We start from the raw sequence: 22,935 nt of genomic DNA on the forward strand, positions 1-22,935 counted from the left end.
AGGAACCGGAAGTCGGAGCTATAAAGCAAAGGAAGCCGACAGCCCCACTGCATTTTCTTTCTTCCTCTTGGTTGCGCTGCCGCCTTCCAGTGTAAGCTAGAGCCAGTGGGGCCTCCGGCCTAGCCCAGCTTTCGTTATGGCCCTCAGCGATGCTGACGTGCAAAAGCAGGTGAGGACTTGCGGTTGGGTCTGGCGAACTCGTAGCGCGGGTCCGGGGATGGCGAACTGGAACCCGGCGGCTCAGGGAGGACGCAGGCCTAGGGCGGCCCAGATACCCGAGGAGGGTCCCCTAAGTCTCGGGGGCTTAGTGGGCTCTCTGCAGGAGAGGAATTTGACCCACAGCTCCTCTGTCTTCACTGGGGTTTTGTGTGCCGCCGCCATGAATGTGCTGGCTTTTTGGTTCGCACCTCGGCGTTCCCTATTTTCTCAGGGTACTAGCTGTGGTTGTTAGAGCTGAGAATTGAAAATAGGGTTGAGATGCAACCGAGTGCAAGGATTGGAGACCTTGTTTTCACCTGTTTTTTTAACCTTGAGGGAAGGTTTTACAGTACGATAGAGAATGCTGACGGGAGAGAGTTGCTTTCAATGTTGTTTTGAGGTCATTCATTGAATTGTTAATCTTCATTTTGGAAGGAATTGTAATGGTCTCTCACTAGTGTGTACGTTAATGTTTATTAATAATTAGAATATCTTTCTTATATTTATGAACCGCAGCGCCAGTGTTTGGCATAAAAAAAGTCAAGGATAATGGGAGGAATTACGGAGAACGGAGACCTACATAATTTTTGCAAGTGTATCAGTCCTGGGCAGCTTTGGAGTTTTTGTTTCTTTGTTTTGTTTTGTTTAATGTGTCATACCTTCAAGTTGTAGTCATTAATAAAGTTAGAATTCAAAAGTGGTTTCCATTTGCCCTGCCACAGATACTCTGAAACTAGGGTCCTTGAATTTAGTAGTCATATTGCCAATAGACTTTTTAAAAAGATTTAATTTACTTATTTGACACACAGAGATCACAAGTAGGCAGAGAAGCAGGCAGAGAAAGAGGAGGAAGCAAGCTCCCTGCTGAGCAGAGAGCCCAGTGTGGGGCTCTATCCCAGGACCTTGGGATCATGACCTGAGCCGAAGGCAGAGGCTTAACCCACTGAGCCACCCAGGTGCCCTGCCAATAGATTTTTCAGAGAAGGAATCTTTTTAAGTTAAGAGAACTAAGTCTTTCTTTTCGAAGTACCAGGAAAATTCCTAGGAAGTACTAGGAAAATTCTCTGACTAGAGCTCGCTCACTGGATTATGAATCTTCTTAAATGAGCAATGAAATATTTTTTTCCTTGGATATTTCTATTTCCAAGAAAATGAGTTGGCGGGGTGCCTGGGTGGCTCAGTGAGTTAAACCTCTGCCTTTGGCTCAGGTCATGATCTCAGGGTCCTGGGATGGAGCCCCACATCGGGCTCTCTGCTCGGCGGGGAGCCTGCTTTCCTCTCTCTCTGCCTGCCTCTCTGCCTACTTGTGATCTCTCTCTGTGTCAAATAAATAAATAAAATCTTCAAAAAAAGTTAAAAAAATAAGAAAAAGAAAATGAGTTGGCATTTTATTCTTAATCTGATGTGTATAAGAAAAGTGGAGTGTTTGTTCATCGGTGGTCTTGTGCTAATAATAATCAAAGAGGGGAAATTGTGTGACAAAAATAGCATCTATGGAGAAGATTAAGAAATCTTACAGTAGTCTTACAAAACAATGGGGCTTTTATGTTTATCACCGCTGCTTCTGATTTTTACTATAGGAAAAACTTGGTGCAGTGGAAAAAGTACAGTGTTCTCCACATCTTCTAGTAGTCACAGTTAAAATGCTGATTCTCTTTTTCCGCTTGTTCCTTCATCATCTCTCTTACCCCTTTGTTACAATATATTGAATAAGGCTTCCCCAGGAAAAAATATAAAGTGGTGTATTTCCTTGGAATCTAAACCAAAACCATTTTTTCTTTCTATAAAATTGAAAGATGAAGGAATCTGTGGTCTCTACCCATCTACACTACACATAAGCTCCATAAGGGCAGTGTGTTTTTGTTCCCTGTATACTCAGCAGTGAATGTCAAGGTACAAGCACATAATAAGTGCTTATAAATTGTGGATTCCTTGACTTCTTCCCCATTGCATTATTTATGTATATTTGCCTTTTTGTCTGGGGAGTATGGTTATTTACTTTATCCAGTATTTGAAGGAATCTGACTTCAAAAACTTAAAATCCAGTAGGGTTAGCAGGAAGCTGAAAAGTATCTTTTAAAGGCCAGATTTTTCTGCCTTAGGGTTGGAGTTAAATGTCCTGAAGAGTTGACTATTTTTTTTTATTGGAACTCTTGAAGACGGAATATGATCATGTTGGCTGTAAACAGACTTGTCTGACCTGGGTTAAAGTGACTGTTTTGCTTTAGGCTGTGCTGATCTAGTCAAATCCAGTAGTAGAGGGTCCAGCATGAGTGATAAAGGCAGATAATGCAGGTTTGAATCAGTGTTCACCTGTACAGGCCCAGTGTGCCTTGTAGCATTTATAAACACCTGTTTTGATTACTGTATTTACTTTTAAAATTCCAAACTGAGTTCAGTAAGGCTTCTCACTGAACTTGTGGAGATACCATTCCTTTTTTTTTTCAACGTTCCAAAGATACTTTAAAAATTTTTTTTATTTATTAGAGAGAGAGAGAGAGAAAAGAGCATGTGCGCGTGCATGAGAGGGGAGAAGGTTAGAGGGAGAACCAGACTCCCCATGGAGCTGAAAAAATTTTTTATTTATTAGAGAGAGAGAGAGAGAGAAAAGAGCATGTGCGCGTGCATGAGAGGGGAGAAGGTTAGAGGGAGAACCAGACTCCCCATGGAGCTGGGAGGCAGATGGGGGACTTGATCTCCGGACTCTGGGATCATGACCTGAGCCGAAGGCAGTTGCTTAACTAACTGAGCCACCCAGGTGCTCCTGGAGATACCGTTCCTTACCATGAACACCCACACACAAATGGGGGTGGGGGCTAATCCTTTTAGCAAGGTCACAGTGATCTTCTATACAAGATCCCTCTGGATTAGGTACCCCAAATATTTCAAGGCCTGAGATTTCATAAGTATTGTATTACCTATTAAATAGATTTTGATTATCATAATTATTTTGGGTCCTCAAACATAGGGTAATTGCTAAGAATTTTGACTAAAAGAAATCTCTTTCAAACAATACTGGTTTTTTTTTAAGACTTTGATGCCACGAGGTTTTATTATTAATGTGTTTATTTTTAAAAATTTTATTTATTAGTGTATGCATGTGAGAGAGCACAAGTTGGGGTGGGGGCAGAGGGAGAGGGAGAAGTAGGCTCCCTGCTGAGCAGAAACAAAGCTCCTGCCAAGACCTTGGGATTATGACCTGAGCGGAAGGCAGACACTTAACCAACTGAGCCACAGAGGCGCCCCATCAATGCCCTTTTTATTTTACTTAAGATTTTATTTATGGGGTGCCTGGGTGGCTCAGTGGGTTAAAGCCTCTGACTTCGGCTCACATCATGATCCCAGAGTCCTGGGATTGAGCCCCACATCAGGCTCTCTGCTCCGCAGGGAGCCTGCTTCCTCCTCTATCTCTGCCCGCCTCTCTGCCTACTTGTGATCTCTGTCAAATAAATAAATAAAAACTTAAAAAAAAATATTTTATTTATTCATTTGATAGCACAAGCAAGGGGAGTGTCAGGCAAACGTGATAACCACTATACTATGGAAACAAAGGGAGTGGAAGAGGGAGAAGCAGACTCCCGCTGAACAGGAAACTACCCTCCCCCCCCATGCAGGGTTGATCCCACCTGACCCAAAGGCTGACACTTAACTGACTGAGCCACCCAGGTACTCCTCTATCAATGCCCTTTTATTTATTTATTTTTTTTTAAAAGATTTTATTTATTTATTTGTCAGGCATAGAGGGAGAGCGAGCGAGTGAGCACAGGCAGACAGAGGCAGAGGGAGAAGCAGGCTCCCTGCCGAGCAAGGAGCCCGATGCGGGACTCGATCCCAGGACGCTGGGATCATGACCTGAGCCGAAGGCAGCCGCTTAACCAACTGAGCCACCCAGGCGTCCCTATCAATGCCCTTTTAAAGAAAAATGTATAAAACACATAACAAAACTTACTCATCTTAACCATTTTTAATTGGACAGTTCAGTAGTGTTAAGTATGTTCACATTATTTTAAAACAAATCCTAACTCACTCTTGTACACCTGTGTGTACATTAGATTTATGATATCTTTGTGGTATGTGGAGAAGTGGGAATTGTTTCCAGATTGTTAAACTCTAGAAAGTACTTGGACTATCTCAGGAGGCTTAAAATACCAACAGGTTGTCATTCATTCACAAATGTTTTTTTTTTTTTTTTTTTTTAAGATTTTATTTATTTGACAGAGAGAAATCACAAGTAGGCAGAGAGGCAGGCAGAGAGAGAGATGGGGGAGGAAGCGGGCTCCCTGCAGAGCAGAGAGCCCGATGCGGGGCTCGATCCTAGGACCCCGGGATCATGACCTGAGCCGAAGGCAGAGGCTTTAACCCACTGAGCCACCCAGGCGCCCCTTCACAAATGTTTATTGAACACCCCCTTTAGGGGCAGTCGTTCCATGTTCTGGTGTTATGGTGATTTAAAAAATAAGATCTCAGGGGCGCCTGGGTAGATCAGTAAGTTAAGCCTCTCTGCCTTCTGCTCGGGTCATGATCTCAGGGTTCTGGGATGGAGCCCCACATCGGGCTCTTTGCTCAGCAGGGAGCCTGCTCCCCCCACCCCCCGCCTCTTTGCCTACTTGGGATCTCTCTCTGTCAAATAAATAAAATCTTAAAAAAAAAAAAAAAAAAGATCTCCGTACTCATGAAGCTTACCTTAAGTGGGAGAATTAATAAACACAGTGAATTAGGGACTCCTGGGTGGTTCAGTCAGTTAAGCATCTGGCTCTTGATTTTGGCTCAAGTCATCATCTCAGGGTCATGAGATAGAGCCCAGCTTAGGGTTCCAAGCTCAGCTCAGAGTCAGCTTGAGATTCTCTTCTTTCCCTCTGCCCCCTACCCCTGCATGTGCACTCTTTCTTCTGAAATAAAGTCTTTTTTTAAAAAATAAAAACAGTGATGAATAACCTAGAGATTATTGGTATTTTTAAAAATCATCTTCCTTTTTTTATTCATCATTTCTTTCAGATAGAGCCCTTATGAAATGAAACAACCAGAGAGTTTGATTAGCTGTAGTATTTGTATTCACATGGGTGTATTTTACATCTTCCACTAAAGGTCGTACTTCATTTGCGGGTCTAAAAACCAAACCAAACAAACAAAAATACCCACTTCATTTATGAGTCCAAATTGGATCACTGTCCTTAGGCCCCAGAAGACTTCAGTGGACTTTATTCTCTGATTGTAGCCGGAGAAGCCTTTTTTTTTTTTTTTTAAGATTTTATTTATTTATTAGACAGAGATTACAAGTAGACAGAGAGGCAGGGAGAAAGAGAGAGAGGAGGAAGCAGGCTCCCCATGGAGGAGAGAGCCTGATGTGGGGCTCGATCCCAGGACCCTGGGATCATGACCTGAGCCAAAGGCAAAGGCTTTAACCCACTGAGCCACCCAGGTGCCCCCAGAGAAGCCTTTTAACAAGTATCTTGCCATATAGTCAAATAAAATAATTAAAATCTTAAAAAAAAAAAAAGTTTAGTAGGAGGAAGTGCAGGATACCCTAGGTGCACATTGGTGAGAAGTTCAGAAGAGATTTTCCAAAGGAGGTGATAGTTAAGCAAGCTGAATCCCAAGAAGTTAGCCAGGTGAAGGGAGGGAGAAGAGTATTCCAAGTGGAAGGAGCAGCATATTTGAAATCTTGGAAATGAGGAAGAGAGTGGTGAACTCAAGGAACAGAAAAACTGAAATAAGTTTAGTAGGACAGGAACCAAGAGTCTGAAGAGTGGCAAATGGTGAAGATAATGTTTCATATGATGTTGGCCAGGTGAGCATTGACCAGAACATATACCTTCTAAAATCTTTGTGCTTTATCATAAAGTGGCAGGGGGGGGTGTGAAACATGATGAAACAGGCATTTTTATTTTTATTTTTATTTTTTTTGAAGATTTGATTTATATGAGAGAGAGAGAGAACACATGAGCCGCAGATAGGGGCAGAGGGAGAGGGGGAAACAGATTACCTGCTGAGAAGGAAGCCCAATGCAGGACTCCATTGCAGGACTTTGGGATCATGACTTGGGCAAAAGGCAGATACTTAACAGACTGAGCAACCCCCCCCCCCCCCCCCCCGCAACAGGGCCTTTTTTTTTTTTTTTTTTTTTTTTTTTTTTTTTTTTTTAAGATTTTATTTATTTTAGTTATTTGGCAGAGAGAGAGATCACAAGTAGAGAGGCAGGCAGAGAGAGGGAAGGAAGCCGGCTTCCTACCAAGCAGAGAGCCCGATGCGGCTTGATCCCAGGACCCTGGGATCATGACCTGAGCCGTAGGCAGAGGCTTAATCCACTGAGCCACACAGGCACCCCTGAAACAGGCATTTTAAAGGATCTTTCTGGTTGTAGTGTAGAGTTGATTAGAAAGGAAACAAGGCTGAGGGCAGGGAGACACATTTGGAAGCTGTTGTAATAATTTTGTTGAGAGATGGTGGTAGCAAAGACTAGGAGACTAGGATAGTGGTTATGAAGGTGGAGAAATGTAGACAAATTAAAGAACTATCAGGAGAGAGAATTGATAGCACTTGGATGTTGATTGGGTGGGAGGACTGAGGTACAAGGAAGGGTCAAAGTCAGATATTGGTACTAATCCTCAAGGTAGAAATCAAAGTGGGCAGAGGGGAAGTGATTAGCAGTTCATTACTTATTTTTTTTATAAAGATGTTATTTATTTGACAGAATGTGAGAAAGAGAACACAAGCAGGGGGAGTTGGAGAGGGAGACACAGGCTTCCCACCGAGCAGGGAGCCGGGTGTGGTGCTCTATCCCAGGACCCTAGGATCTTGACCTGAGCCCAAGGCAGACTCCTAACAACGGAGCCACCGGGCTCCCCTAGCGGTTCATTACTGAGTGTGTTGGATTTAGGTTGCTGTGAGTAGGCTGTCTAAAAAAGAGCAGTCCAGGAGGCAGAGGAAGAAGAGGGTGGTCTGGAAGGAGGACAAGGAAGTCCTGGAAGCAAAGGGAAGAGATTGTTCTTGTTCAAGAAGGGAGGGTTGACCAGCATATCAAGAGATGCTGAAAGATTGATTAAGGCCAAGGTTTAAGGGCTAGGAGTTTATTGCCATTTTATGAGAGTAATTCCAGGGAAGTGGAGGGGGTAGAAGTCAGATTGAAGTATTTTGAGAGTAGGAGGTAAGAAAGTTGAAAAGTGTGGAGCACCTGGCTGACTCAGTAGAGCATGCGACTCTTGATCTTGGACTTGTGAGTTTGAGCTCCATGTTGTGTGTAGAGATTACTTAAAATTAAAAACTTAAAAATCTTAAAAGAAAGTTTAAAAGGTAAATATAGATTCGTTTAATTATAGATGGAGAAGAGGAAAAGAAGATGCAGGCTGAAAGGAGTATGAGGTAAAGGAGGATATATATTCAGTCCTCCCTTCCCCATAGACTCCACATTCCTCGAGAGTAGGATAATGTTCTGTAATATTGAATATTGTGTCTGGTCCATTTGCTAGAGTGAATTCGTACTGTAGGTTATTACCTTATATATCTCATTTGTCTTTGTACAGAGTGCCTGGCACATAACATGCATTCAATAAGCAATTGATTGTTAAATGAATCAGAAAAGATATATGTATTTTTTTGTTATAGTTAGAAATAAAATAACCTTTCCTTCTTCCTTCTAGATTAAGCATATGATGGCTTTTATTGAACAAGAAGCCAATGAGAAAGCAGAGGAAATTGATGCGAAGGTAAGATTCCATTTTCTAGGTTTAGGAAGTTCTCAAAATTCCACAAAGCCTTGCTTTGCTAAGCGGTAGTGGTCGACACTACCACTTTGCTTTGCTAAGCGGTAATTAGTAAAATTGCTTAACAACACATAGCATGGGACTGCTAAGAATGTGTCATGTCTTTAATGTTAAAAATAAATTTTCCTGGGCAACCTTCTTCGGTCCCCTCCCTCTTTGGGAACTTTGTACTATTGCTCAATAAACTTAGAAAATAAATAAATTAAAGAAATATATAAATTTTCCTTTCTAAACATTCTGATTGCCAATAAGTGTCCTGAAATTTTATGGTAGGGAGTAGAAAGTAATGGACAGATTTTCTCATGGAATGTGGAATCCAGACATTTAGCATTTGTGACTAATTATCATAGTTGATTAGGGGAGGTTATAGCATTATTTATTTATTTATTTATTTTTCCCTAAAGATTTTATTTATTTATTTGACAGACAGACATCACAAGTAGGCAGAGAGGCAGGCAGAGAGAGAGAGAGAGAGAGAGAGAGAAGCAGGCTTCCTGCGGAGCAGGGAGCCCGATGCGGGGCTCGATCCCAGGACCCTGAGATCATGACCGGAGTCGAAGGCAGCAGCCCAAACCCCTGAGCCACCCAGGCGCCCCAGGTTATAGTATTTTTATGTTGTTATTCTTCTTTTTAATTAATTTGTTGAAAAAAAAAAAAGTTTGGAAGTGTATGAGGTATAAAATGAGAGCCCCTGTCCATTACAAAGGTGATACTTGGTCTACATTTTGAAATTTTATAAATATTTCCAGTTGTACTTTGTTTATACAGAGTATATCAAGTGTTCTTTTCCCTAGGTATAATCATAATGGGCCAGAATATATTGTTTAATGCATTATTTTCATTATCTGTATTTTTTAACTCAACTTTGTTTCTTTTTTTTTTTTTTTTTTTTTTTAAAGATTTTATTTATTTATTTGACAGAGAGAAATCACAAGTAGATGGAGAGGCAGGCAGAGAGAGAGAGAGGGAAGCAGGCCCCTGCTGAGCAGAGAACCCGATGTGGGACTCGATCCCAGGACCCCGAGATCATGACCCGAGCCGAAGGCAGCGGCTTAACCCACTGAGCCACCCAGGCGCCCTCAACTTTGTTTCTTCCTTCCTTCCTTCCTTCCTTCCTCTCTCTCTCTTTCTTTCTTTCTTTGTTCCTTTCAACATTTCTTTATTTGAGAGAGTGAGAGCAAGTGTGAGCAAGGGGAGAGGCAGATGGGGAGGGAGAAGCATACTCTCTGCTAAGCAGGGAGCCTGCTGCGGGACTTGATCCCAGGGCCCTGAGATCATGACTCAGCTGAATGCAGACTGACTGAGCTACCCAGGCACCCCTTTGTTTTTTTATTTTATTTTATTTTTTTTTAAGATTTCATTTATTTGACAGAGACCATGAGAGAGGGACCATAAGCAGGGGGAGTGGGAGAGGGAAAGCAGGCCTCCCGCAGAGCATAGACCCTGATGTGGGCCTCGATCCCAGGATCCTGGCATCATGACCTGAGCCAAAGGCAGACGCTTAATGACTGAGCTACCCAGGTGCCCCTAGGCGCCCCTTTATTATCTTCTTTATACATTCTACTGTAGTTACATTTCTTACTTATCAGTACAGCCTTGTGTGTGCTTGGTATTCTAGGACTAAAATTCTGTGAGATTTTGAACTGTTTAAGTAATTTATCATTTAAGGGGGTGCCTGGCTGGCTCCGTCGGTAAAAGTATGCAACTTTTGATCTCAGGGTTGGAAGTTTGAGCCCCATGTTTGGTGTAGAGATTTCCTCTCTCCCTAACCTCCCTCTCCTTCCTTCCTTTCTTCCTCTCTTTCCTTCAAGAGACAAATACTTTTTTAATTAATTAACTAATTGATTAATTAATTTGACAGAGATCACAAGTAGGCAGAGAAGCAGGCAGAGAGAGAGGAGGAAGCAGGCTCCCTGCTGAGCAGAGAGCCCGATGCGGGGCTCAATCCCAGGACCCCGAGATCATGACCTGAGCTGAAGGCCTCGATGCGGGGCTCGATCCCAGTACCCCGAGATCATGATCTGAGCCAAAGGCAGGGGCTTTAACCCACTGAGCCACCCAGGCGCCCCAATACTTTTATTTTTAAAACAAACTAACTAAAGAACTGTGAAGCTAAATGACTGGCCTGGGTCATACAGCTGGTACTTGCAGAGATCCCTAACCCAGCACTTCCTAGTTAGGCTGATACCTGAGTTATAATCTATTAATGGCATCCAAAAGCCTTTGTAGCTTAACTTTTTCTTTTTTTTTTTTTTTAAATAAAAATGAAGGCCATCAGGTGAGAGTAGGGAAGCAAGAACCTCATAGTTCCCTCAATGACCTTAGAAGACAAGGAAAAGAGAGAAAAGTCATTTTTAAAAACCTACACTGAGGGGTGTGTGGGTGGCTCAGTGGGTTAAGCCCCTGCCTTTGGCTCAGGTCATGATCTCAGGGTCCTGGGGTTGAGCCCCGCATCTGGCTCTCTGCTCAGCAGGAAGCCTGCTTCCCTTCCTCTCTCTCTGCCTGCCTCTCTGCCTACTTGTGATCTCTATCAAATGAATAAATAAAATCTTAAAAAAAAAAAAAAACTACACTGAGGGGGCATCTGGGTGGCTAAGTGTCTGCTTTTGGCTCGGGTTCTGGTCTCAGGGTCCTGGAATTGAGCCCCACATCGGCGGGTTCCCTGCTCAGAGGGGAGCCTGCTTCTTCCTCTCCCCCTGCTTGTTGTGTGCTCACTCTCTCAAGTGAGTAAAATCTTAAAAATATATACGTAAATTAAAAAAAAAAACCAAACCTGTGCTGACAAGCCACGGTTGTCTTGAAGATGGTGCCCTGGGAAGCAGGTGGTGCTGCTGGTGCCAAGTGGGACAGAACGAGGTTGGTGTCTAATGAGGTGTGGGAGTAGGGTCCTGTGTCCTGGCAGGTGCTGCAGGAGTGACATTGCTTTCAAGCTCCTCTCTTTGTGTTGTATCCAGAGGAGCCATCAGGTACACGGTGGCCCCCCAGGAGCAGGTCAAAGGCATTCTAGCAGCTCAGACAAAGGCTGCCGGGGTTGTGGAAATGAGCGCTGTCGTCAGTACTATCTACATTTGCCCCCAAGAACTCTGAGGGTGCTGGCACGGCATGCCCCCATTCACAGTGCTCCTGAGCTCCAGCATAAAGATTATTTAAAAAGAAAATCTTCAAAAAAAGTGTCATTTAAGGAAGAAAAGACTATTTTGTTTACCACTACTATATAACAGCTGTTAGAGTATTGTTTTATCTTGGGATACTTGAATGGCTTAGTCAGTTAAGCGTCTGCTTTGGGCTCAGGTCATGATCCCAGTGTCCTGGAATCGAGCCCTGCACAGGCTCCCTACCCAGGGGGGAGTCTTCTCCCTCTGTCTGCCATTCCCCCTGCTTATGCTCTTCTCATTCTCTTTCACTCTTTTGGCCACTAAGTAAATTAAAAAAAAAAAAAAGTCTTATCTAGTATAACACAATCATCTTTATTTCCCATAATAGGTATAGAAAAAGCTGTTAGGCGTTTCTTTTCATTTATTTATTTGAGAGAGAGAGCACCAAAGGGGGAGATACAGAGGGAGAGAGAGAAGCAGACTCCCTGCCGAATAGAGAGCTCAATGTGGGGCTTGATTCCAAAACCCTAAGATCATGACCTGAGCCGAAGTCAGTCAGACGCTTAACTGACTGAACCACCCAGGCACCCCAGGCATTTCTTTCAGAACGTGAAATCTCGAGTACCAGTGCCAGCCATTAAACATTCAAGTTTCTAGCTAACTTTCCAAAATCATTTCATACTACTTAAAAACCATATACATCTGATACACTGGTAGGATCACCTTTTTAAAAAAAAATAGGGACGCCTGGGTGGCTCAGTTGGTTGGACAACTGCCTTCGGCTCAGGTCATGATCCCGGAGTCCTGGGATCGAGTCCCGCATCGGTCTCCCAGCTCCATGGGGAGTCTGCTTCTCTCTCTGACCTTCTCCTCACTCATGTTCTCTCTCACTGTCTCTCTCTCAAATAAATAAATAAAATCTTTAAAAAAAAAAAAAAATAACCACTCTTTCCAGCAGTAGTCAGCTGTCCAGATAGACCATTCCTGTGATGGTGTTACACTGCTGGCAGAGGGCTGTCCTGTTGTCTTCCTCCAGTGGCCTTTGGTCACTCTTCTGGTGGTGCCTGCTGCTGGTGCAAGGCAGAACTGTACGGAGTGTGTGTTGAGTGTTCACTCTGACTGCTTAGTTCTAGTCTGAGAGCAGACACAGTATGCTTTTCTCTGTGCCTTCTACTTAAATGGCTTTTCCCGTCTCTTTGAGTATTTCCCTTTAATTCTACAATATTTCACACTTTGCTATCCTAAGTATATTCTCCCTCCAAAAAACTTAGGGTACCTGGTGGTTTAGCTGGCTAAGTGACTGCTTTAGGTTCAGGTCATGATCCTGGAGTTCCGGGATCGAGTCCCACATCAGGCTCTCAGCTCCATGAGTCTGCTTCTCCCTCTGACCGTCTCCCCTCTCATGCTCTCTCTCTCTCTCTCTCACTTTCTCCCTCAGATAAATAAATAAAATCTTAAAAAAAAAAATAGTTATAGGGGTGCCTGGGTGGCTCAGTCGTTAAGTATCTGCCTTCAGCTCAGGTCATGATCCCAGGGGCCTGGGGTCAAGCCCCGCATCAAGCTCCTTGCTCTGTGGAAAGCCTGTTTCTCCCTCTCCCACTCCCCCTGCTTGTGTTTCCTCTCTAGCTGTCTCCTCTCTCTGTCAATAAGTAAAATCTTAAAAAAACAAAAAACAAACTTCGTTGTAAGCTAGTTTGTCTATTAAAATGGTATTTTGTTTAATGTAAACTTCTTTGTAAAGTATATTCTAGGTTGTCAAAGTCTATGTTTAGTTGTCAAAGTCTATGTTTAGTATATTTAATAATATTTAATAAGATTTTAATATATTTAATAATTAGAATTTTTCTTACTGAGTGCCCAAAAATGTTGGATGTTTAACCTTCATTTATATTTATATAAAGTAAAAGCCATCCTTACTGCATTCTGGCGGAGTATTAAGGATTTTGAACATGGTGACTAGTCAGGGGGCACTTTGGGCTAATACGCTAGGTTTTCTGGCTTTTTTCTGTAGCACATTTGGTGCCGTCATCGAGAAAACAAGAGTTGCAGAAGATGACTTTTTAACACAGTAACAGCTGGCACCGTGACAGGCATGTTGTATGTATGTGCAGGTGGTGTTCGAGGGGTAGTGTGAGGGGCTCTAGCAGGACTAATGCTTACTCGCTTCTGCACATTGTATAACTGGGAGCACATGAAAGGCTCCTTGCTCTAACAGTCACTCTGAAGATTTTGACAACTTATGAATGGAGGACACTTCAGTAGCCACCCAAATTATTTATACGTCAGCCTGAGTTATTCTTTCTTCCTACAATTAGTTTGAAAAATTGGAGATTCCAGTTTGCTGTGATAAAGCAAACTGGGGGTGCCTGGCTGGCTGGCTCAGTCAGTAGAGCGTGTGACTGTTGATCTCAGGGTCATGAGTTTCTGCCTCATGTTGAACATAGAGCTACTTTAAAAAAAAAAAAAAGATTCATTGATGGTTGACCAGGACTGGCACTCCTTCCAGCCATTGAGTTAAAGCCCAAACCCTCTGGTAGCTGAGTAATGTGGTTCTCCCCTACCCTACCCTCAAAACTGGAAAACCACTTACTCTCAGTATTCAGGTCAGTATTTTTTTCTTACTCTATCACCACATTTGTTTATTTAATGCACTGAAACTGTAATGTTGCTTTGTATTCCCAGTAAAATAGAAAAAAAATTAAAAATTAAAAAATTTAGAGTAACTGTTCAATATACATAAAACAAACAACTTAATTTATATAACTTAAGTTTTTAAAAGGACTGTTAGATTTATCTTACTTATTTGTCCTATGAGGAAAGAATACTGATTTATTTATATATTTTTAAAGGGAGGTAGGGTGGGAGAGGCAGAAGGAGAGACAGAATCCCAAGCTGATTGTACGCCCAGCCTAGAGCCCAACATGGGACTCAGTCTTACAACCCTGAGATCATGACCTGAGCTGAAAGTAAGAGCGAGACATTTAGCCAACCCAGGCACCCGAAGAATACTATTGTAATTCTTTTACTTCATAAGGGCGCACTAAGACTGAGATTACTTGACCATTTTTTTTTTTTTTAAAGATTTATTTATTTGTCAGAGAGAGAGCGAGCGAGAGCGAGCACAGGCAGACACAGTGGAAGGCAGAGTCAGAGGGAGAAGCAGGCTCCCCGAGAAGCAAGGAGCCCGATGTGGGACTCGATCCTAGGACGCTGGGATCATGACCTGAGCCGAAGGCAGCTGCTTAACCAACTGAGCCACCCAGGCGTCCCACTTGACCATTTTTTTAAAGGCAGTAATCCAGATCTTCTAAACTTTAAATTCTGTAGTCAAATGGATTAAATTTAGAATACATAATGATTTTTTTCTTTCTTTTTTTTTTTTTTTAAGATTTTATTTATTTGACAGGGACAAGGCAAGAGAGGGAACACAAGCAGGGGGAGTGGGAGAGGGGGAAGCAGGCTTCCCACAGAGCAGGGAGCCCCATTGGGGCTCTATCCCAAGACCCTGGGATCCTAACCTGAGCAGAAGGCAGATGCTTAATGACTGAGCCACTCAGGTGTCCCTAGGATTTGTAATGATTTTTTTCACATACAGAATCTTCTATTTGAATATATCCTTTGTAACTCTGTGGGTACTATTAGCTTATTTATTTATTTATTTATTTATTAAGTAAGCTCCGCACCCAGCTTGGGGCTTAAACTCATGACCCTGAGATCAAGAGTGGTATGCTCTACCAACTAAGCCAGCCAGGCGCCCCGGGTACTATTATCCTAGGTCAGATTTTTGGTTTTCTCGTTCATCATTTATGACGAAAATCACTGGTTACCCCTTTTGAGTAAATTAGAAATTTTGAAGACAAGTTAAATAAGCTTACTATTTTTTTTAATCTTTTCTTTAAAGATTTTATTTATTTATTTGACAGATGGAAATTTACAAGTAGGCAGAGAGGCAGGCAGAGAGAGAGGGGAAGCAGACTCCCTGCTGAGCAGAGAGCCTGATGTGGGGGCTCGATCCCAGGACCCTGAGATCATGACCTGAGCTGAAGGCAGAGTCTTTAACCCACTGAGCCACCCAGGCGCCCCAAGCTTACTATTTTTTTTTTTAAGGTTTTATTTATTTATTTGACAGAGAGAATCACAAGTAGGCAGGGAGGCAGGCAGAGAGAGAGGGGAAGCAGACTCCCTGCGGAGCAGAGAGCCTGATGCGGGGCTCGATCCTAGGACCTTGAGATCATGACCTGAGCCAAAGGCAGAGGCTTAACCCACTGAGCCACCCAGGTGCCCCAAGTTTACTATTTTTTGATACGGAACACAGTGCTGCTGGTTACCAGCTGCTTAAAATAAAACTCAAAAATCCAGTGTAGTGATTGGAACAATTAACAATTAACAATTGTTTCCTTGATAGGCTGAGGAAGAGTTCAACATTGAGAAAGGTCGTCTTGTGCAAACCCAAAGACTGAAGATTATGGAATACTACGAGAAGAAAGAAAAGCAGATTGAGCAGCAGAAGAAAATGTAAGTAGATCCTGGTCACAGTATTAGGTAAGGAAGCTTTAAAAAGTCAGTGGGACAAGAGGACAGAGCAGGTGCTTTGGAGTCAGGCAGGTATGGGCTCAAGTCTTTTTTTTTTTTAATATATTTATTTATTTGACAGCGGGAGGGATTACAGTTAGGAAGAGAGGCAGACAGAGATAGGGGGAAAGCAGGCTCCTTGCTGGGCAGGGAACCCGATATGGGGCTCAATCCCAGGACCCTGAGATCATGACCTGAGCTGAAGGCAGAGGCTTAGCCCACTGAGCCACCCAGGTGCCCTGGGCTCAAGTCTTAATTGGACCACTTAATATACTTGTATGACCTTGAGCAAGTTGAGTAATTTCTTTTTCTTAATTTATGAAAATGGAAGCATCGCAGGATTATTGAAAGAAAGTTGCAATAACTGATATGAAAGTGCTTGCCACTTGGTAAGCTCTCAATAAGTATTTCGAAAATAAGTTGATAGAATCTACTACATGTATTTCAGGGGGGTTCTCTAGGGTATATACAAAGAGAAGTATTTGTACATATAAAGGAAGCTGTATATTTCTTTCTCTGCAGTTTTTTTTTTCTTATGCTCTACTGATAACTATTTTTCCATACCTTTTGCAGTCAGATGTCTAATTTGATGAATCAAGCAAGGCTCAAAGTCCTCAGAGCAAGAGATGACCTTATTACAGTGAGTAATTTGCCCCATTATAAGATTATAAAATGTTTATTCAATTACTTATTACAGAGAATTCACTAGTTAGCGTGAACTAATTAAGGAGTTGAATGATTTTTAGAGAGAAAACATTTGGTCAGCAAATCATTATACTAGGTATGGTAATAAATACAAAGTGAAGGGCATCTGGGTGGCTCAGTCGTTTGAGCGTCCAACTCTTGATTTTGGCTCAGTCCATGGTTTTCAGGGTCATGAGATTGAGTCCTAAGTTGGGCTCTGCCCTTAGCAAGAAGTCTTGGAATTCTCTCTCCCTCTGCCCTACCACCATACACATGAGCACGAGTGCTCTCTTGCTCTCCTTTTCTCTCTAATAAGTAATCTTTGTTCAGAAGGTTAAAAAAAAAAGGCTCCTGGGTGCTCAGTCATTAAGCGTCTGCCTTCGGCTCAGGTCCCGATCCCGGGGTCCTGGGATCGAGCCCCACATAGGCTCCCTGCTTGGCAGGAAGCCTGCTTCTTCCTCTCCCACTCCCCTTGCTGTGTTCCCTCTTTTGCTGTGTCTGCCTCTGTCAAATAAATAAATAAAATCTTAAAAAAAAAGAAAACAGGGCGCCTGGGTGGGCTCAAGCCCCTGCCTTCAGCTCAGGTCATGATCCCGGGGTCCTGGGATTGAGCCCCATATCGGGCTCTCTGCTCAGCAGGGAGCCTGCTTCCCTTCCTCTCTCTCTGCCTGCCTCTCTGCCTACTTGTGATCTCTGTCTGTCAAATAAATAAATAAAAATCTTTAAAAAACCCAAAAACAAAAAAAAACAAAAAACAAAGTGAATAAGTTATTGCCATGTCTTCAAGGACCCTCTGATCCAACAGAGCATAGACTCTTCTAACTCAAACAGCAAATGGTGGGTGGACAATATAGTATTGTGAGGGTTATAGGGACTAATGAAATTAGAAAGGTAGGATGGAATTACGATAGGGCCATGAGTGCAAGGCTAAAGAGCTTCACTTGTTTTCAGTAAAAACTATTGAAGTTTTTATTTTATAAGAATTACCATAAATAGGGTTCATGGTATGAGTATGTAGGCTGAATTTAAGAGGGAAGAGGTTAGACACGGAAGAACCATTTGGGAAGTGTTGTCTTCTAAGGAAGAAGACAAAAACCTACAGAAACATACCATTTAGTTGAGAAAGTTTGAAGGTATTCACTTTAGCCTGGCTGGCTTAGTGGATAGAACATAAAGGCATTTGAATTATATTTTAGGAAAAGCAGGATGCTTGCTGTTTTCACCATTCTTCATTGTTACAGTGGAGGCCCTAGATTCCTTTAAGATGGAGAAATAAGAATTATATGCAAATTGCAAAGGAATAAAGAATTATTTTTTGATTTTTTGCAGATACGATTTCCCACACATAAGAACCAACATCTGAAAAACAGAACTAGTAATTTGTTCAAAATGGTGACTGGTGGTATGCTTGTGTGGCTCAGTTGGTTAAATATCTGCCTTTGGCTCAGATCATGATCCCAGGATCCTGGGATTGAGCTCCACATTGGACTCCTTGCTCAGTGGGAAGCCTACTTCTCCCTTTCCCTCTGCCTGCTGCTCCCCCTGCTTGTGTGCGCTCTCTCTCTCTCTCTCTCTCTGTCAAATACATAAATAAAATCTTTGAAAAAAAACCCCAAAATGGTGACTGGCAACAAAGAGACTATACAGAAATTGAGTTTTTCTGGATACCAATAATAATCAGATAGCATGTAAAATTAAAAATAGATCTTTTATAATGGTTACAAAATGATTAAATTATTATGAATAAATATTTGTAAATAAGACCTATATGAAAAAGCTATAAAATTAGAAGTATAAAACTAATAAATGAGAAGCATACCATTTCCTTAGAAGATTAAAGAAACACTAGTATTATAAGCTGTCAATTCTTTTTTTTTTTTTTTAAAGATTTTATTTATTTACTTGACACAGGAAAGAGATCACAAGTAGGCAGAGAGGCAGGCAGAGACAGGAGGAAGGAAGCAGGCTCTCCATGGAGCAGAAAGTCCGACGTGGGGCTCCATCCCAGGACCTCGGGATCAAGACCTGAGCCGAAGGCAGAGGCTTTAACCCACTGAGCCACCCAGGCGCCCCTAAGCTGTCAATTCTTAAGAGATGAATCTGGCGTGGCAGCAGCGAGAATGAACTTGGTGTGTCAGTGTTGACACATTTTGCAGGGAGACTTTCCACACATTGACTAATGATTGACTTCTCCTCTTCCAAGTCCAGTGCTAAATACTGAATTTTGGACCTGACGAACTAGGAGAATGGTGGTTCTGTTAATAAAATGGGAAGTTAGGAGGACAGACTCCTAACTTGGACTTCCTTTAAGAGGCCTACAGTTGTAAATGTCTGTCAGGATGGAGAGTAAAGGCCTGAAATTCAGGACAACAGAGATCACTGCTTATCATAATTCATAATACTTCATATTGGAATGCTTTGATCTCAGGATCCTGGAAGGCTGAGATCCCTGTTAGGCTCCTTGTCAGGGGTGAGACTGTCTCTCTCTCTACCACCCCCCCACCCCCCCCCAGTTTATGCATGCAGAGTCTCTCAAATAAAAATCTTTTTTTTTTTTAAGTTATTATTTATTTATTTGTCAGAGAGAGAGAGAGAGAGAGCGCACACACAAGCAGGGGGAGCGGCAGGCAGAGGGAGAAGCAGACTCCCTGCTTAACAGGGAGCCCAGTACGGGACTTGATCCCAGGACCCAGAGATCATGACCTGAGTAGAAGGCAGACGCTCAAACAACTAAGCCATCCAGGTGTCCTATAAATAAAAATCTTCAAAAAAAAAAGTTAAAAATATAAGTTATCTTCCCACGTGGGAATGAATAGTTCATCCTTTATAAAATACAAAAGGAGGACTGGACAGCTTTTTGTGGAAATGTTGACTACAAAATATCTCAGGACTGTTACCTAGGTCTTCCTAAAATGTTGAGTTTCAGTAATCAGTGGTTGATTTCCTTCCACGGGATTCAGATTTCTTTAGCAACCTGATTGATTGACATAGTTTATAAGTTGCGCTTAGAATAATAACCACCTTTCTGGTAGAAGAACTCGGGCGTAAGAGTGTTTCAGCTTTGGGGTGCCTGGGTGGCTCAGTCAGTTAAGCATCTGACTCTTAACTTCAGGTCAGGTCATGATCTCAGGATCATGAAATTAAGCCCGGTGTGGGGCTCTGCACTGGGCATGGAACCTGCTTGGGATTCTCTCTTCCTTTTCCTTTGCCCCTTCCCCCTCCCTCTCAGGGAGGGGGCGGTAATCTTTCAGCTTTGCCATGTTAGTTTGAGTAAATTATTGTTTCTGACCCTCAGTTTCCTCTTTGGTATGTATTCATTATGATACTTGGTTCAGAGGGCTGGGTTTTTTGTTTCTTTTTTTTATAGTGTTATAATTATTTAAAAATCAAATTTATTTTTGGGCTTCATGCTTGGCATGGAGCCTACTTAAAAAAAATTTTTTTACACAAGTATTATACGCACAGTTTTAAGAATCAGATCCTTAAAGGTTTATGCCAACAAATGTCAGTTTCTTGGCCTAATAGAAACACAGCTCTTAGGAGGATTGAATGCGAGAACGCATTTAATTCCTCTAGCTTAACACTGGCATATGGTGTTTATTTAAGAAGTGTTACTTCCCTTTCCCCACCTCATCTCCTCCAGGTGGTAACCCTTCTTTTAATAGGTCTCGATAGTTGAAATACTCTCCTGGCCTCTTGGTGCCTTTGCTCAGAAAATCCCTGGACCATAAGTTGCTACTGCATTTTTGATAAATGCCCAGAGTCAAAAATGACAACTGTGACAACTACTGGGTAGATGTTTGTACAATTCAAGAGTTTAGAGACCTATAACTTAAACATCTCAGCATTTCTCAAGATAAACCCCACCGGTTACAGTCCATATTGTTTAAAGTTATCATTTGACCAGTTAATAGGTTTTGCATTTGCTTTATTTTTATGCTGCCTTGTTTTTTTTTTTTTTTTAAAGATTTTATTTATTTATTTGACAGAGAGAGATCACAAGTAGGCAGAGAGGCAGGCAGAGAGAGAGAGAGGAGGAAGCAGGCTCCCTACTGAGCAGAGAGCCCCATATGGGACTCGATCCCAGGACCCTGAGATCATGACCCGAGCTGAAGGCAGCGGCTTAACCCACTGAGCCACCCAGGAGCCCCTAGTGATTATTTAAAAGTGGAAAAGAGGGGCGCCTGGGTGGCTCAGTGGGTTAGGCCTCTGCCTTCGGCTCGGGTCATGATCTCAGAGTCCTGGGATCGAGCCCCATGTCGCGCTCTCTGCTCGGCAGGGAGCCTGCTTCCCCCCTCTCTCTGCCTGCCTCTCTGCCTACTTGTGATCTCTGTCAAATAAATAAATAAAATCTTTAAAATAAAATAAAATAAAAAATAAAAGTTCAGCTGTACACTGAACTCAAGCTGCATGCTCCAGAAGACTTGGGACCTCACATGCGTTCCAGAAAGAGATCAGAATGCCAATGGCTCCACTGCTTAAGAGGCCACGCACCCTGCCTTCGGTTCCTCACACCACATTTCTTATCTTTCAGGCCCTTAAAATCTGGGTATCTGCCTTCATTAATCCAATGAAAGTGCTCTGGCAAAGTCAGAAATGACACCCCAATTGCCGAATCTCTTTGCTCTTCCTATGTTGATTCTTAGAAGCTTTAGATGCTATTTTAGATTATCATTTTAAGTTTTCTGTTTCCTTAGCTACTGCTTCTCCTCTGACATGACTACTTTTCCCTCATGTTTCCTTAGCAATTTCTTGTTTCCTGTCTATTAAATATACTGCATTCTCGGGACACCTGGCTGGCTCCACTGGTAGAGCATGCAACTCTTGATCGTGGGGTTGGGGGTTCAAGCCCCATGCTCACTTAATTTAAATTAATTTAATTAATTAAATTTAAATTAAGCATACTTAATTTAAAAGAAATACCTATGTATGTGTGTGTACACATAGAGACATACATGGCTTCTCAGTTTGTTTACTTGGCCCTGTAATGTGAAATCCACAACCTTGGTGATCTCAGCCATACCCACAGCTCTACCTGTGACCTGTGTGCTGTCCATATAAGAAGTTCCAACCTTTCTGGGGCATCTGACTGGCTCAGCCGGTGGAGCGTGTGACTCCTGACAAGGTTATGCATTTGAATGCCAGACTGGATGTAGAGATTACTTAAAAATAAATTTTTTTAAAGATTATTTATCTATTTGTGTGTGAGAGAGAGCGAGCACAAGCGGGGGAACAGCAGGTAGAGACTCCCTGCTGAGCAAAAGCCTGATGTCACCAGTTCATCTTCTGTAACACAAATCTAAGCCTAAAGCAGTATTTCTTAGTGTGGCTCTCAGACCACCAAATCAAAGTTACTCTGAGCTGCATATATAAGCTGATTCCTGACTGGAACGTAAAATTCTCTGGAAATAGGGTTGGGAATCCCCATTTTAACAAGGTCTTCCAGGTAATTTTTATGCTCATTACAATTACAGAGCCGGCCAAAGGGTAAGTTCCATATTCTTTTTAAGTTCACGCTCAAGAAGCTATAGCACAGGGGCACCTGGGTGGCTCATTGTGTTACAGCCTCTGCCTTCAGCTCAGGTCATGATTCCAGGGTCCTGGGCTCGAGCCCCTCATTGGGCTCTCTGCTCAGCAGGGAGCCTGCTTCCTTCTCTCTCTCTCTGCCTGCCTTTCTACCTACTTGTGCTGTCAAATAAAAAAAAAAAAAAAGAAGAAGCTATAGCACAGATACATCCTCTGATCTCCATCCAGTTAACCGCTATGGAGCCCAGCATGATATAAGCCAAGTGTAAGTGTATTTGAAGTGCAAAAACTTATGAAGGCAACCCAGCTAAATTATAAAATTGTAAAATTATAAATTATAAAATTATAAAATGAAAACAGAACAGTGAAAACTAAAAGATGATGCTAGTACTGAAACAGAATTTTGTGACAATTTCAGAAATAAGCAGACAAACTCTCTGGCTACTGAAGGGTCTACAAAATTTGGGGAATATATGCATGATATGACCTGAAACTGCTGCTTTGTGTTTCAAAGTTATAAAATGTAAACCTCTTCCCCTAGCTCATCTCTTAAAGAAAACAGTGGATAACTGTGTTTTGGGTTTGGGGTTTTTTTTTTATGAGGGGGGGTGGGAGGGAGAGAAGGAGAGGGAGCCCAACATGGGGCTCAACCTCACAATCCCGAGATCATGACCTGAGCTGAAATGAAGAGTGAGACACTTAGCTGACTGAGCCATCCAGGTACCCCCTGGTATTATAACTATATTTTAAAAAATGATTTGAAGTTGGATCATTTCCAATTACAAAATGTGTTCATTCCATACAACTGTGCTTTCTCTCTATATCCTCTCGCTCAAAATTTGAAAATCACTGTGTATGATAAGAGGTTATTCAAGTATAAAATAATCATGTGAATATTCTAGAGGGTGAAAAAAGTTAGGAAGGACGAGTACTGAAAAGTAGAAAATACAGAGAAGTAGAAAAAAAAAATAAAATAAACACCCAAATTTTTGTTTGTTTTTTTTTAACCAGAATTCATACTTAGCCTACTAGGATATTAAGTTTCACAAAGGCAAGGACTCCATTTTATTGTATCTCTAGTAATTAGAATCATGCTTGCC

At 42.2% G+C, this 22,935-nt stretch overlaps 1 protein-coding gene and 1 non-coding gene across 2 annotated transcripts in view; both read left to right on the forward strand.

The window, feature by feature from the left end:
* The window catches only part of ATP6V1E1 (ATPase H+ transporting V1 subunit E1), a 44,740-nt gene continuing 21,805 nt past the window's right edge, over window positions 1–22,935 (forward strand). Inside the window, exons 1-4 of the mRNA XM_059184331.1 lie at window positions 1–169; window positions 7,836–7,901; window positions 15,459–15,568; window positions 16,199–16,265. Of these exons, the coding sequence (XP_059040314.1) occupies window positions 137–169; window positions 7,836–7,901; window positions 15,459–15,568; window positions 16,199–16,265 (276 nt within the window). The 5' untranslated portion in view covers window positions 1–136. The remainder of the gene's footprint in view (window positions 170–7,835; window positions 7,902–15,458; window positions 15,569–16,198; window positions 16,266–22,935) is intronic.
* Window positions 12,004–12,202, forward strand: LOC131840059 (small nucleolar RNA SNORA74). Its single transcript, XR_009357170.1, has one exon. It is a non-coding gene; the product is annotated as a small nucleolar RNA SNORA74 (small nucleolar RNA).

This window comes from Mustela lutreola, chromosome 8 (assembly GCF_030435805.1).
Source record: "Mustela lutreola isolate mMusLut2 chromosome 8, mMusLut2.pri, whole genome shotgun sequence".
NCBI lineage: Eukaryota > Metazoa > Chordata > Mammalia > Carnivora > Mustelidae > Mustela > Mustela lutreola.